The following is a 13654-nucleotide window of genomic DNA, read 5'->3' as shown; positions in this document are numbered from 1 at the left end:
TGGTGCTCTTAGTCATATGGTTTAGTGTTAGGCAGTCCTGCGAGGAGCAGGGAGTTGGACTCGATGATCCTTGGGTCCCTTCCAACTTGAGATACTCTATGATTCTAATTTTCTCATTTGAGAAGAAAATGAGAGAAGAGAATGCACCAGCCAACTGGAGGGCAGCTTTGCAGAAAAGGACCTGGGGGTCCTGGGTTACCTGGTGTGCTGTTGTGGCAAAGGAGGCTAACGGTATCCTGGACGACATTAGGAGGAGTGTTGCCAGCAAGTCCAGGATGGTGAACCTTCCCCTGTCCTCAGCACCGATGAGACCACATGTGGAATACTGTGTCCAATTTGGGGCTGCCCAGTACAAGAGACATGTGGAGCTGCTGGAGCAAACGGCCAGTAAGATAATGAAGAGACTGGAGCATCTCATATGAAGAAAGGCTTTTACAAATAAAGAAAGATTTTACAAATAACTGAAGGGAGTGTGTAAAGGAGACAGAGCCAGGCTTTTTTCAGTGTATTAGTGACAGAACTAGAGGCAATGTGCACAAACTGAAACACAGGAAGTTCTGTCTACACATAAGGAAACGATTTTGACTGTGAGGATGACCAAGCTCTGGCACAGCTTGCCCAGAGACGTGGCAGAATCTCCCTCCTTGGAGATCTTCAAAAGCTGCCTGGGCACAGTCCTTGCCAACCAGCTCTAGGTGACCCTGCTTGAGCAGGGTCACTGGGCAAGGTTATGTCCAGAGGTCCCTTCCAACCTCAACCATTCTGTGATTCTGTAATGACTAAAAAGTAATGATCCAGTGCTCAAAGATGATGCTTCATCTCTTGAGGCACCTTTACCTTGCAACAGAGAAAATGTCTTTAAATTTATGACAATGATGCTGAAAAAAGTCAAGGGATACTTTCTTGGAGAAGCAATCAGTAGGGTTCTCGTGCTACATCGTCTGTGTGAGTAGCATTTAGCAGCAGCCATTGGGATGCAATTCTGGTTTTGCTTCTCATCACGTTGCTTCATGTTAACCTCTACAAAATGAGTATGACACAGGAATAGACGTGAGCTTCTGCTTCACTCTAGTGGGTCTTTCTGAATATTGTTTTAACTCTTGTTCAGGTTTTTACTGGACTGAGATCTGCAACAGGTGTTGCATCTCATGATTCAGGGAATATGAGGTTTGTCACTGTGAATTCTTCACAGCTTCTGTTAGTACAGTAGAAATGTTCACTGTATGTATATATGCAAAATACTAATTTTTATGATACACATTAGAGTTTGTGAGTTCCTTGTAGTCTTTAGTTGTTAGCTATTGCAGATTATTTTACAAGTGTTTTTACTAAGTTTTTGTAAACTTTTAACAATCTTGGCATCTTTTAAGTAGGGAAAATCTGCATAAATATTAAGTAGTTCCATGACGAAAGGAAGGAAGAGGATGGAAAGGTAGCATGAACTTACACAGAAAAAGTGGTAGTTGTATCTCACTGTAGTTAATGTGCTCTTGATATTTGTCAGAATCTCAGCTATGGTTTGTGGAAATTCTCATGATGGTATTTGCTTGAGGTTTTTCTTCTTCTCCTCCCCTTCATTTGAATGTTTCTCAAAAATAGGGGATTCTGGTGTCTGGGGCTTGAAAAAGAATTTTGCTTTGTTGGAACTCTTGGAACGGTTGCAGAATGGACCTGCTGGGCAGTGTGGGACAGCAGAAGAAGCCATTGATCTATCTGGAGAGGTACTGAGTTTTAAAAAAAGCAAAAACTTTGTTACATTTGATTAAAGTTATCTCTAGATAGAAAAAAAATGAAAATCATTTTTTTGCCAAATCTAATTTCACTAATAATGCTGTTGTTTTCTTTCAATATCTAGTATTAAGGCTTCAATTAATTGCTTCATAATTGATTGCTGATCTGTACTAACTAAAGCAGAAAATGAAATGGTATTGCTGAGTAGGCATACCTTTTTCCCCTTTTTGGGGCTTTTAAGACTTTTAGAAAAGGTTACTTATTTGGATATTTTACAGTGATTTAAGGACAGTTTTCTAAAACTTCTTAGAAACTCTTCCTAAAGAGTTAAACTCTTCTTCTTCAGTAGCTGCCTTTTATAGTCATTTGATATTACTACATCATGTGATAGTACTTCATTATCAAAACTAGCTGCTTTAATAATTTCAGTGTTAACAACTGGTATGAAAAAAGTATCATGCAGTGCTCTTCCAGGAGTAGATAACTGTCCTAAGTGCTTATTTGTCCATTGGTGTTTTGATTGTATGTAACTTTGTAATTCTTTGTTCTGTAATGACTGCTTTGGAGAAAATGACTGGAGCCTGAATTATTTTGTCCTCCAAACCTTTACAGCTTCCACTGAGGTTTGGATTTGTAAAATCACTCAACTCTTCTAGAATAATTGATTGGAATTGACTGTAAAGGAAACTGACTTTTATTTTTTAAAAATTTATTGAGAACTTAAAATCAAGTTTTCAAAGTTGGCCAAGTATTTATTAGTGTGTAACTTTTAAAGAAAGTCTGTTTTCAGTCTTATAGGGGTGACAGGTTTTCTGATTTTCCGCAGTTATTGGAATTAAATGTTAACAACTTCAGTTTTGTCTTTTTTTTTTTTGTGTGTGTTAGAGTATCATTCGTTGTGATGAAGATGAAGCCCACATTGCATCTGTATACTGCACTGTTTGTGCCACTCACCTGTGTGCAGACTGTTCCCAGCTTACTCATTCTACAAAGACACTAGCAAAACACAGGCGTGTACCTCTTGCTGATAAGCCTCATGAGAAGACCATGTGCTCCCAACACCAAGTGCATGCTATTGAGTTTGTTTGTTTAGAAGAGGGCTGTCAGGGGAGTCCTCTTATGTGTTGTGTCTGCAAAGAATACGGGAAGCATCAAGGTCATAAGGTACTGCTAATAATCTGTTTCTAGTCATGCCATGGGGTGGCTTGCATAATTATCCAATTAAAGTATAAAAGATTATCAAGAAAAGATGGTAGATTCTTGATGGGTTTTTACAGAAGTAACTTCATACTGTTCTTTTGTTTTCCCTTTATTTCAGATGACTGCCATGGTAAAATTACAAGGAAAAGCCCCATTATTTCTAAGACCGCAATAAGTTATTTATATATTAAGATGGGCAGTCCCTTTATCTGATGCTTTTCTGAACTTCTCACAGCATTGACTCACCAGTTCTGAAAGTTGTTTTCATCATGCAAACACTAGGTTCACCCAAGCTGGTGCAGTCTAAGTGCCCTTCTTTTTTTATAATTGTTTATGGTAAATGGCAAATTTATATGTTTACTTGTGTAATTGCTAGATGCCTATCTTGGTCTCAGCATAATCTGTAACTCCTGATTGTGTTTTAAATTGCAAGATGGTTTTAAATTCTTGCTTGCCTTTCCTATATATACATATATATATATACACACACACACACACACATATACATATGCACATAAATACATTAAATATGTAGTAAAATAGAAAAGATTATTAAGGAAGATATTTATGATTGATCTTTGATATGTTGCTTTTAATTATAGCATTCTGTCTTGGAACCAGAAGCAAACCAGATTCGTGCATCCATTTTAGACATGGCCCACTGTATAAGAACTTTCACAGAAGAAATCTCAGATTATTCCAGAAAATTAGTTGGAATTGTTCAGCATATAGAAGGAGGAGAACAAATAGTTGAAGATGGAGTTGGGATGGCCCATACTGAACATGTATGCTTTTTTTTTTTCCCTCCCACGTGCACACACTATTTGCTTTTTGTAATAACCAAGATAAGGAATTTCTCTGAAAATTATACATAGGTTTTATAAGACAATACCTTAAGTTCTTATGTCTCCTAACTCAGCATTGAGGCTTAAGCCAGCAGGTAGAGGGGAACTTGTGGTCTGTTACAATGTTTTTAGGCTACATGAAAATAGGGAGATAGTAGGGAAAGCTGTATAACTGCTACTACAGTATTGAAGTACTGTGACAGGTTGCATCTGTTCTCAGGTGCTGTGATACTACTGAGGCTTTTCTCCCTGGTCATTTTTTGTTAGGTGTGTATATATAAAAATAAGCTACTGGATTATTGGAGTAACTTCTTGAAGGACCTTACTCTTAGGGCTGATAAGCCATTCTGTATAATTGAGACTTGAACTGCGATGTAGCCAAGCAGATGTAAAGATAAGTTAGAAATTGAATAAAATGAAAAATGTACTTCTGGAATCAACTGGTGTCCTTAATCCTCTGGATCTCCCAACTGTGACACTGTAGGTACCAGGGACTGCGGAGAACGCTCGCTCATGTGTCCGAGCCTATTTTTCTGATCTTCATGAAACTCTTTGTCGTCAGGAGGAAATGGCTCTTAGTGTCGTTGATGCTCATGTGAGAGAGAAGTTAATTTGGCTTAGGCAACAGCAGGAAGACATGACCATCCTCTTGTCACAGGTTTCAACAGCTTGCCTTCATTGTGAAAAGACTTTACAACAGGTAGGTTGACAAGTGAACTGTAACATATGACAAGATACATTGAACTGCAGATGAAGTTTAGGCTACAAATGAAAAGGTCAGATGGTACTCTGTATTTTTATTTCCTTTGCAATGTTAAAAAAATAATGATATAACATGAGATTGAAGTATTCATTTCAAGGGGGTGTTAGACAAGGATAATCAGTACAAAAGCATCAAGTCCTCCAGTTGTTGGGAATCCTGTGGCATGATTCCCTTGTCTGGAGTAATTTCTAGTTATTTGTGAGGTTAGTGGGAAGGAGAGATGAAACTGAAGCAAAGAAGCTACAAGATTTATGGGAAGGATTTTACAGTTGCAATTAGCAGTACAGGTGCTTGAAAATAGTTGCCATACAAGGCTGTTAAGAAAAAATGTTTTAGGACTAAATAATTCTCAGTAGCACTTGTAATACAGGTAATTCAGCATATTAAATATGAAGAAAGTGGCTATATAAGAGTATCTGGGTGGTCCATTATTCACTTAATTTGGTGGTAGCAAGAGGTGAATAGTATATGTAGCGAACAGTAAACCGAATGTGAGAAATTGCTTCATTAATGTGTTATTTGTACTTTTTTTTTTATTTGTTCAGAGCCAGTGTCTGGTTGCTTACTCAGATGTACTTTTAACAATGCAAATGTTCGCATCATTAATGGGTGGATATTAATCTCTTTGTGTTGTGTGTTGCTGTATGCTGCAAAGCAGCTGCTCTATTCCAGCTGATGGAATGATATATATGAACAATATAAGTATTCTTTATATATTACATTACTGTCTTTTATAATGTATATTCTTATTCCTACAGGACTAAGAGAGTTCAAAGAAAAAGTTTTTTAAAACTGCAGAACTATTTAGTATCTATTAGTTTTAAGGAATAATGACAAGGGCTTCGCATTTGTATTGCAATTTTAAACAAATCTATTTTGTAAATGTGAGTTTCTTTAACTAGAGTACTTCTGTTTAAAATGCTTTATTTCCAGCCATCATATTTACATTGTGTTTGGTTATTTTAAGTAAATTACTAAAGTAAAGACATGCTTTTGCTTTCTTTGTTTAGGATGACTGCAGAGTAGTGTTGGCCAAACAGGAAATTACAAGGTTGCTAGAGACATTACAGAAACAGCAGCAGCAGTTTACAGAACTTGCAGATCATGTACAGCTGGACGCTAGCATACCTGTCACTTTTACAAAGGTATTCTTAATCTCATGAAAGTACAGCTATCCACTTTATGAAGTCCCAAATGTAATTTAAAAGAAAGTAGGAATGATATATGTTCATTATGATACTGTATTTGTTGCAGCAAATTTAGGCAGTTCAGTATCAGTTAGAGCCACAGTGTCTTACTATATGATGAATGCTGTGTGGTATTTGAGCAACAAAACCACTGTACTGTTGGAATTAGTGTGAGAAACATTCGTTTGACATTGACTACAGCAGTAGCTTTGTTCAAACATTAGCTGCTTTCTTTTAAATATGTAAGGTGGTATTTTTGAATTCTAGAAACATCTTCCTTTGGAAATATACCTGATTTATTATAAGCTCAACTCAGAGCAGGAATCTACCCTTTGTTTTTCCATGTATTTTTGGCTTTTTCATGAAGACAGCATAACTTCTGCAGGATGTTTATTATTTTATTTCCTGAAAATTGCACACCTATTTTTAAATGCAACAATGCTATTATAACTTTCAGTTTATAATATTAAAAGTAATATATTTCTTTCAATTTGTTAAATGGTAATTTGTCTTGTAGTTGCTTTGTATTCACTGATAGTTTAGATACAGTTCATATTCTAAGTAGTTGGGGGTTTTTATTGCTTTAGTATCATTTCAATAGCACCTGTTTTTTGAAAGGGATGAAATTATTTGGAGTTTGATAATGGTGATACTTTTCACATAGGAGATTAAATAAATTTGAAACTCCAAAGAGCAAGAAGTACTTTGATTTATGGGGTTTTTTTCTGTTCTGAATGGGTGAAAGAGGAATAGGATCTATTGTTGCTGAGGTGAAACTGAGGATTTAACTGTTGCTGTTGAAGTCTGTACTATAAGGAAATGGATGCTTCCATAGGGATTCTGTCCCAGTTCTTCTTGTTGTCAGAAATTCAATTTCTTCCAAATAATTTGTTTTGTAACTTCAGTATATTTGAATTTCCATGTAATAATTGCTTTGTCAGATCAATAAATGCAACATTTTCATTTCTGTCCATCTGTTCCCTATTCAGCAGAGATCAGAGTTAGTAGGGTCAGGGAGACCTCTTCTGCAAACCTCCATTGTTCCATGAATGAAGCAGCATTCACATTTCACAGATGATGAATTACGTTCTGTGTATTAAGAGCTGATTAATGCTGCCATCTCACAGGGCTGAGTCAGAGAGGCATTTTGGATGTGTGGTTTTGCCTTTAGGAGCTGTTAATCTGACTCAGAAAATTTTGATTGTGAATTTCTGAGCATTTGGAAAGAGAATGGTTGCAGCCAGCTAAGTTGTAATAGGAGATCTGAAATAAGTCTCAGCTTGGGGGACTCAGAATTCTTCCAGTGTCTCTCTACACCTCAGCTTTCTTTAGAAAAAAATAGGACTTCTATTGTTTTTCTCCTGTGACAAATTGGTATTTTTATGAAATATCCTGAAGCTTAGATTCTGAATTTCAAAGGTGCCAAAGCAAATGTTGTTTTTCACAAAAAGAGCAGCAGTCATGAAAAAGTAAGGTGAAAATAATTACTTCAGTCTCTTACTTTTTACGTTTCCTCCCTTCTGAACAAGTTTCAAGCTCTCTTTCTACACAATGTTTTCTTAGAATACTGTCATGCTGATGGCCACTGTTGTGACTTGTAGTGAGGCTTGTTGTACCTGAAAGGTCTGTTCCTGGCAACAGATTTCAGACAGAAATAAAATCTTTAGATCAAAAACTGTAAATTGTTATTATATCACTGAAAAGGTCTTTCTCAGAAACTTTCATGCACTGAAGGCTGCATCCATTATAAAATTAAAAAAGCGTTTCAAACAGTACCAGATCAAAGGAACATTCCATATCCAGTGAAGGTTGTGGAGATTTAAGGAGGGGAGGGAGAAATCCTTTCCACTATTGAAAGTGAGTAGGTTTTATCCACATTTTTTTTGTTTCACTGATGACGTGAAAAACATGGATAGTGCTGTTTCCTCTTCCTAAACCATCAGGGGAAATGCCACATATAAAGCTCTGAAGGGAGGATTTGGAGAATTCCAGGACAAGATGCTGAAAATCTTTCAAGAAGTATGTTAATATATAATAATTTTTTCCCAAATGTTGTTAATATATTGTTTCCAATAGATCCTCCTTTACCTATGTATTAATGAGGACTTTGACCAAATAAGGTTGAGATGTCTTCATGTACTTAGTTTGTTGGCAAGGAAATGGCTCCTCATCCAGGAGTGTGATCCTTATTTGAAGAGAGAGATTGCTGTTCTGTCCTGGTCAAATGAGATCAGTGGCTGTGGAGTGTTATATACAGGAACAGCAATTGGTCATCCTAAATATTTGTGTGTACATACTGGGGAGAGGGAAAATAATTAAGAAAACAGTACCTGAGGTAGTAAAGAGCACTTATCCATCATTGTTGAAGCAAGTATGGGAAACTGCTAACCCTTACCAACACCAGGAGTACCCTAGAAGACAGTAATCTATCAGAGGGAAAGCACTTAACACTATCTTTAAGTAAAGCTATATACAGCTTTTGTCATGTCAACAAATTCTTAACAAAGATGAAGGACAAGGACAAAAACCCAAGAGATCACAGTTGTGTGATTTTTTTCTTCTGCACTTTCTGTATTGAGATTTAAGAAAACACCAAGTTTTACTTAAACAGAAATCACAGGTTACCTGTTTCTAAGTATGCTATCAAGTTATGCACCTGCCAGAAATGCAGACACGTAGGAGTTTTACTGGCCAGATTTTTTTAAATAACATTTTTTATTAAAGGTGCTGGTATAGTTGATGCAGAGATTTTTTTTTCATCTGTCAGTTTGTAGCTGTGATCATCAATAGCCAATTATTTCTGACTGGTATTACAGTGCTATACATTATTTTCTGAGTTAGAACTTTTCTTGCAAGGTTCTTCCTAAGGTGACAGAACTGCTTACACAAAAAGTGGAAATTTGGTGTCCATCACAGATTGCATTTTGATTCCTTCTGAGACAGTACAAACATACTGAGAACAACCTGTTTTCACTCTAAAACTTACAGAAAGCAAACTGCAACAGGATGGCTAAATTTGACAGAACCATTCATCTCCTCTACTTCTCTGATGCTTTAAGTTGCATGGGCCGGCACTGCCTCTGCCCTCTAGCCATGGGAGCTGTAGAGGTGACTGGTGCTTCTGGTGGTGCCCTGAGAGCACGGCCAGGCTGGCTGTTGTGGTTTAACCCCAGCCAGCAACTAAGCACCACACAATCGCTTGCTCACTCCCCCCGCCACCCAGTGGGAAGGGGGAGAGAATCAGAAGAAAAAAAAAACAAACCTCATGGGTTGAGGTAAAGACAGTTTAATAAGTAAAGCAAAAGCTACGCGCACAAGCCAAAGCAAAACAAGGAATTCATTCATCACTTCCCACCAGCAGGCAGGTGTTCAGCCATCTTCAGGAAAGCAGGGCTCCATCAAGCATAACGGTTACTTGGCAAGACAAACACCATCGCTCCAAACGTCTCCCCCTTCCTCCTTCTTCCCCCAGCTTTATATACTGAGCATGAGGTCATATGGTCTGGAACATCCCTTTGGTCAGTTGGGGTCAGCTGTCCCAGCTGTGTCCCCTCCCAACTCCTTGTGCCCCCCCAGCCTCCTCGCTGGTGGGGTGGGGTGAGAAGCAGAAAAGGCCTCGGCTCTGTGCAAGCACTGCTCAGCAGTAACTAAAACATCCCTGAGTTATCAGCCCTGTTTCCAGCACAAATCCAAAACACAGCGCCATAGTAGCTACTATGAAGAAAATTAACTCTATCCCAGCTAAAACCAGCACACTGGCTGACTATCAGCAAGCTCTGGCCATAGCCAGGGCGTTGCCTTCAGCAAGAAACCTATAAACTTAGAAGTTCTATCCAGAGCTGCCTCTTTTCCTTCCTCCTTCCTTTCAGGCGCAGAGAAGAACTGAGAACATTCATCCCCAGAAATTTTAGACAAAATCAGAACTGAGGCTTGAGTGTGAAAAGGGTGCTGGAGGCATGGCATTTTTTATATTCTTCAGTGCCTTTTGCATACTTCTTTGCGTTCTTTCTCTTTGCCTGTATGTTTCCAGCTGACTGCTTGTCAAGAATCTGCCCACAGGTTTTTCTTCTTCAGAAGGAGATAACCCTTTCTGATAACGTGCTGTGTTGCAATGTTGTCACTGAATTTGGCAACTTCAGCTCTGAATCCAGAAATCTAGAACTTAGAAGAAATTTATTAAAAAGCAAATAAGTCTCAATGTTTTATTTTCCAAATCTCAAATATTCTGTTAGTCTTTTGGTTTTGGAGCATCTGTCTTGTGTAGTGTCAAAGCTGTAGGGGCTGAAACTGCTCAGCTTGTACAAGTTTATTTCACAGATTCAAACAAAGTCATTTTTTTCACAACAAACAGCCTATGGAGTTCTATGCCAAGGATCTTCTGGACCCTAAATGTCTGTGGTTTCAAGAAAGCAGACAGACAGATTCATAGATGAATAATACATCAAGATCAGTTAGTTGCAGAAACCGCACTGTTGGCTCACTAAGTCCATGAACTGCAAGCTGTTTGACTCAGGGAGGGTGTTTAGGGCAGTTATCACTGTGTGCTTTCCTTCTCTCTTACTTTTGCATGTATCCATCTTTACCTAGTTTCAGACAACATGCTAGATTAGCTGGACCTTTGACCTGACTCTTATACTTACAATCATGGTGTTGCTTACTTTTGCATTGTGGTTTTTGCAACATTTTTTTAATTACTTTTTTTTAGAAAGCAGTTTCTCAAGCTGTGTTTACTCTCTTTGGAGACTACAATAGCATAAGGTCATTGAATTAATCTGTATTGATTGTTCTGGCAGTACGCTGCTTCATCTGTGACAGAGGGGAGAATGGAGTTGCATGTCATGATGACATATATCCAGCTATATAATGGATCCTCTGGGTGTGTATGTGTGTATATCTCAAGTCACCTAATGTAGGTGTTTATATATCCGGTCACCCTGGTGCATGTTGGTCTTGTACCAGGAGAGGTTGTAGCATTTTTGCACTCAGTAAATAGCATTTCTAATGCAAGAAGAAATGAAAAGCTGTGTGGGGTAGACACAGGTTTTTGTGTATTGCTTGCCCAGCACAGCGCTGTCTGGATTTTGCAAGGAAACAATGTATTGCCACATAGTTCTGATGATTGAAACTCTGGTATTTGATCAAGATAGCATTTCTAAGTACATCAAAATATGTTTCAGGGGTGCCTAGTAATCTTAACCTATGTTGTTTATTTTACAATTTACAGTTTGCTGCTTTATATTAGTAATACCACTTGACCGCATTGTTAGCATCAGCTTGTTCAATACTTGTGGTAGCTTGGTCTAAACTACAAATAGGAAGTTGATTCTCCTTCCTTGCCTTCAAGCAAGACTTGAGGGGGGGGGGCATTGTTTGTTTTTCTTCAGATTTCAGATTACTGCTTAATGCTTATAATGTTGCTGGTTTAATGTCGTAAAGGATTGGAAGTGGCTTGAGGTGAAGAGGCGTAGCTATGGAGCCTCCAGCAAGGAAATAGTTCTGTAGGTGGGGGCATCATAATGTGACAAAACATAGTGGAAAAGCTACAAAGCCAACAGAGAGTTCTCTGGACAGAGAATTCTAACTGATTACTATGAACAATTCCTCATGTGGTTTGAGCCAGATTGATGAAAGAATTTGAAATTTTATTAAGTACAGACATACTAGAATGAGATTGGCTGTGTTTCTAAAAGGCATGTGATAACGCAGGCAGAAGTTACAGGGTTACTACAGAGATTACTGGGTATTTTGGTTTATGTTATTGCTGGAGGTGATTGGTGATTGTGCCTTGTCTTTTTGGAGTCCATCTATTTAATCACTTTACAAATAGTGACAAGATAAATATCTAAAACATAAGAGTTTTCTAATTTGAATTTCCTAAACTTGCTCTTGTTTTGTGTATGCTGTCTCTTCCAGGACAACAGGGTACATATTGGACCAAAAATGGAAATTCGGGTTGTCACTCTAGGATTAGATGGAGCTGGCAAAACAACTATTTTGTTTAAGTTAAAGCAAGATGAATTCATGCAGCCAATTCCAACAATAGGTTAGTAGCAGCAATTTAAATGTAATGATTTTTCTGAATGTTTGACTTACATGTATAATTTGATTATTTTATATTCATACAGAACAAGACTATAAAACTTTAATATTTTTATTCTAGGTTTTAATGTTGAAACAGTAGAATACAAGAATTTGAAGTTTACAATTTGGGATGTAGGAGGGAAGCACAAATTGAGGCCCTTGTGGAAACATTATTATCTCAATACACAAGGTGAGATTAATACAACTTTTAAACTGTATTTTGTCTTCTAGCTTGTATTTCAGAGCCAAAAAGTTTATTAATAGAAATAATTTATAACAGTAGAAAATTGTTCATCTAATGCAAAGTACAGCTGCTGGATTCATGAGCTAAGAAATTTTAATCCAGTTCGTCATAGTGTCTGCTGCATGATAAAGGCACGTTCTCCATAAATCCATCAGACAGTTTGTGAAGCCAAACAAAACTAGAATCTCTCTTAAACTGGTTATAGCTGACAACAGACAAGCTGCAGCATTCCAAAGTTTGCATAGCGAGAAGTAGTACTTGCCAGGTATGAAATTTAAATAGCACTTGAAAGGAAAACACTCAGCCTTTAGGAGCCTTTAGTTAGCAACTTAAAAAATTCTGCAAAGTTCTGTAACATCTGACTTAGTATTGCAGTGTAATATCTGGTCATAGACTAGATTACTGATTCTGAAAACTTTGATCTAAATGGTGCCAACTTAGAAATTCATGCTGTCCGTCTGTAAATCCTCCATAGTTGTTTTCCAAATTAGAAAGGGGTTCCTCTTCATTAATTCATTCAGAATTATCTGAAATACTTAGGAATGACAAACATCATTTATGTGCTCAACTTTGTGCATTATTTCAGCCTTCATTGCAAACTTAAAGATTTTAAATTCTTCATCTTTTCAAACTTAAAAATTGTATTTTGGGATTTCTATTGTTCTCTTAAAACTTACTGTGTAAACACCAGTAGCATGGAATCATGTCTCCCTTGAAGAATCGTATGTTGGAGAGAAAGTCTAAGCAGTTAACCTGATGCGTAACTGCAGTTAAGTTTTGTTTAGTTTTGTTGCGATTTTTTCATTGCAAAAACCATGAGTTTAAATTCCGTCCTCTAGCTCTGCCTCCCTGACTCTCTAGTCTTTCTGGCATCTTGCTTACTCTCTGTAGTGGATAGTAAAATCTACTGCTGCTGTGTCAGGTCCATGGCAATCTTCTCTGGACTGTGTAGTCTGTAGCTGAGGGAAGCTGTGCTGATTTGGCTGAACCTGTAGATTTTACAGCCAGTTAAGGGAAACTGGAACAGTTGATTGTGTATAAATGGAGTTGAGTGAGTATAAATGGATCAAGAAGTGGTTTAAACTGAGATACTCAATCCACACATAGTAAATCTGGTTTTAGACCTAAGTAGTTAAAATATCATAACCTTTATGTTAGACTAGGCAAAAAGCAGACTTTTTTTCCCTGTTTTAGGATGAATTCTGCATTTTTCTCAAAAGTACAGAGGTATGTAAGGCATTTCTCAGTCCTCCTGGATTTGAAATTGAAGTTGTGCACTGCTGAGAAACTTCACATAGAATACTGATAGAAAAAAAAGAATTGTGTAAGTTAAAAGCTAATTTTACAGAGTTTATATTTAAATGTGTGTAAAACATTTCTCTCTTTCTTTCATAGCGGTGGTGTTTGTTGTTGATAGCAGTCACAGAGACAGGGTCAGTGAAGCACACAGTGAACTGGCAAAATTATTAACAGAGAAGGAACTGCGGGATGCCTTGCTCTTGATCTTTGCTAATAAACAGGTACTGGTCATTTTTTTCACTCTGTTACTTTTCCTCAGTTTGTGTATCAAATTCCAGCTTTCTGAACCCTCTGCTATGGGTAG

At 37.5% G+C, this 13654-nt stretch overlaps 1 protein-coding gene across 2 annotated transcripts in view; it reads left to right on the top strand.

The window, feature by feature from the left end:
• The window catches only part of TRIM23 (tripartite motif containing 23), a 28612-nt gene that overhangs the window by 11543 nt on the left and 3415 nt on the right, over positions 1-13654 (top strand). For both annotated transcript variants that reach the window (XM_075021623.1, XM_075021622.1), the window contains exons 3-10: positions 1600-1721; positions 2617-2895; positions 3534-3716; positions 4261-4476; positions 5550-5684; positions 11640-11769; positions 11887-11997; positions 13447-13571. In XM_075021623.1, coding sequence (XP_074877724.1) covers positions 1600-1721; positions 2617-2895; positions 3534-3716; positions 4261-4476; positions 5550-5684; positions 11640-11769; positions 11887-11997; positions 13447-13571 — 1301 coding nt within the window. The remainder of the gene's footprint in view (positions 1-1599; positions 1722-2616; positions 2896-3533; positions 3717-4260; positions 4477-5549; positions 5685-11639; positions 11770-11886; positions 11998-13446; positions 13572-13654) is intronic.

Source organism: Buteo buteo, chromosome Z (genome assembly GCF_964188355.1).
Source record: "Buteo buteo chromosome Z, bButBut1.hap1.1, whole genome shotgun sequence".
Classification (NCBI taxonomy): domain Eukaryota; kingdom Metazoa; phylum Chordata; class Aves; order Accipitriformes; family Accipitridae; genus Buteo; species Buteo buteo.
This window is presented reverse-complemented; position numbering and strand designations above follow the sequence as displayed.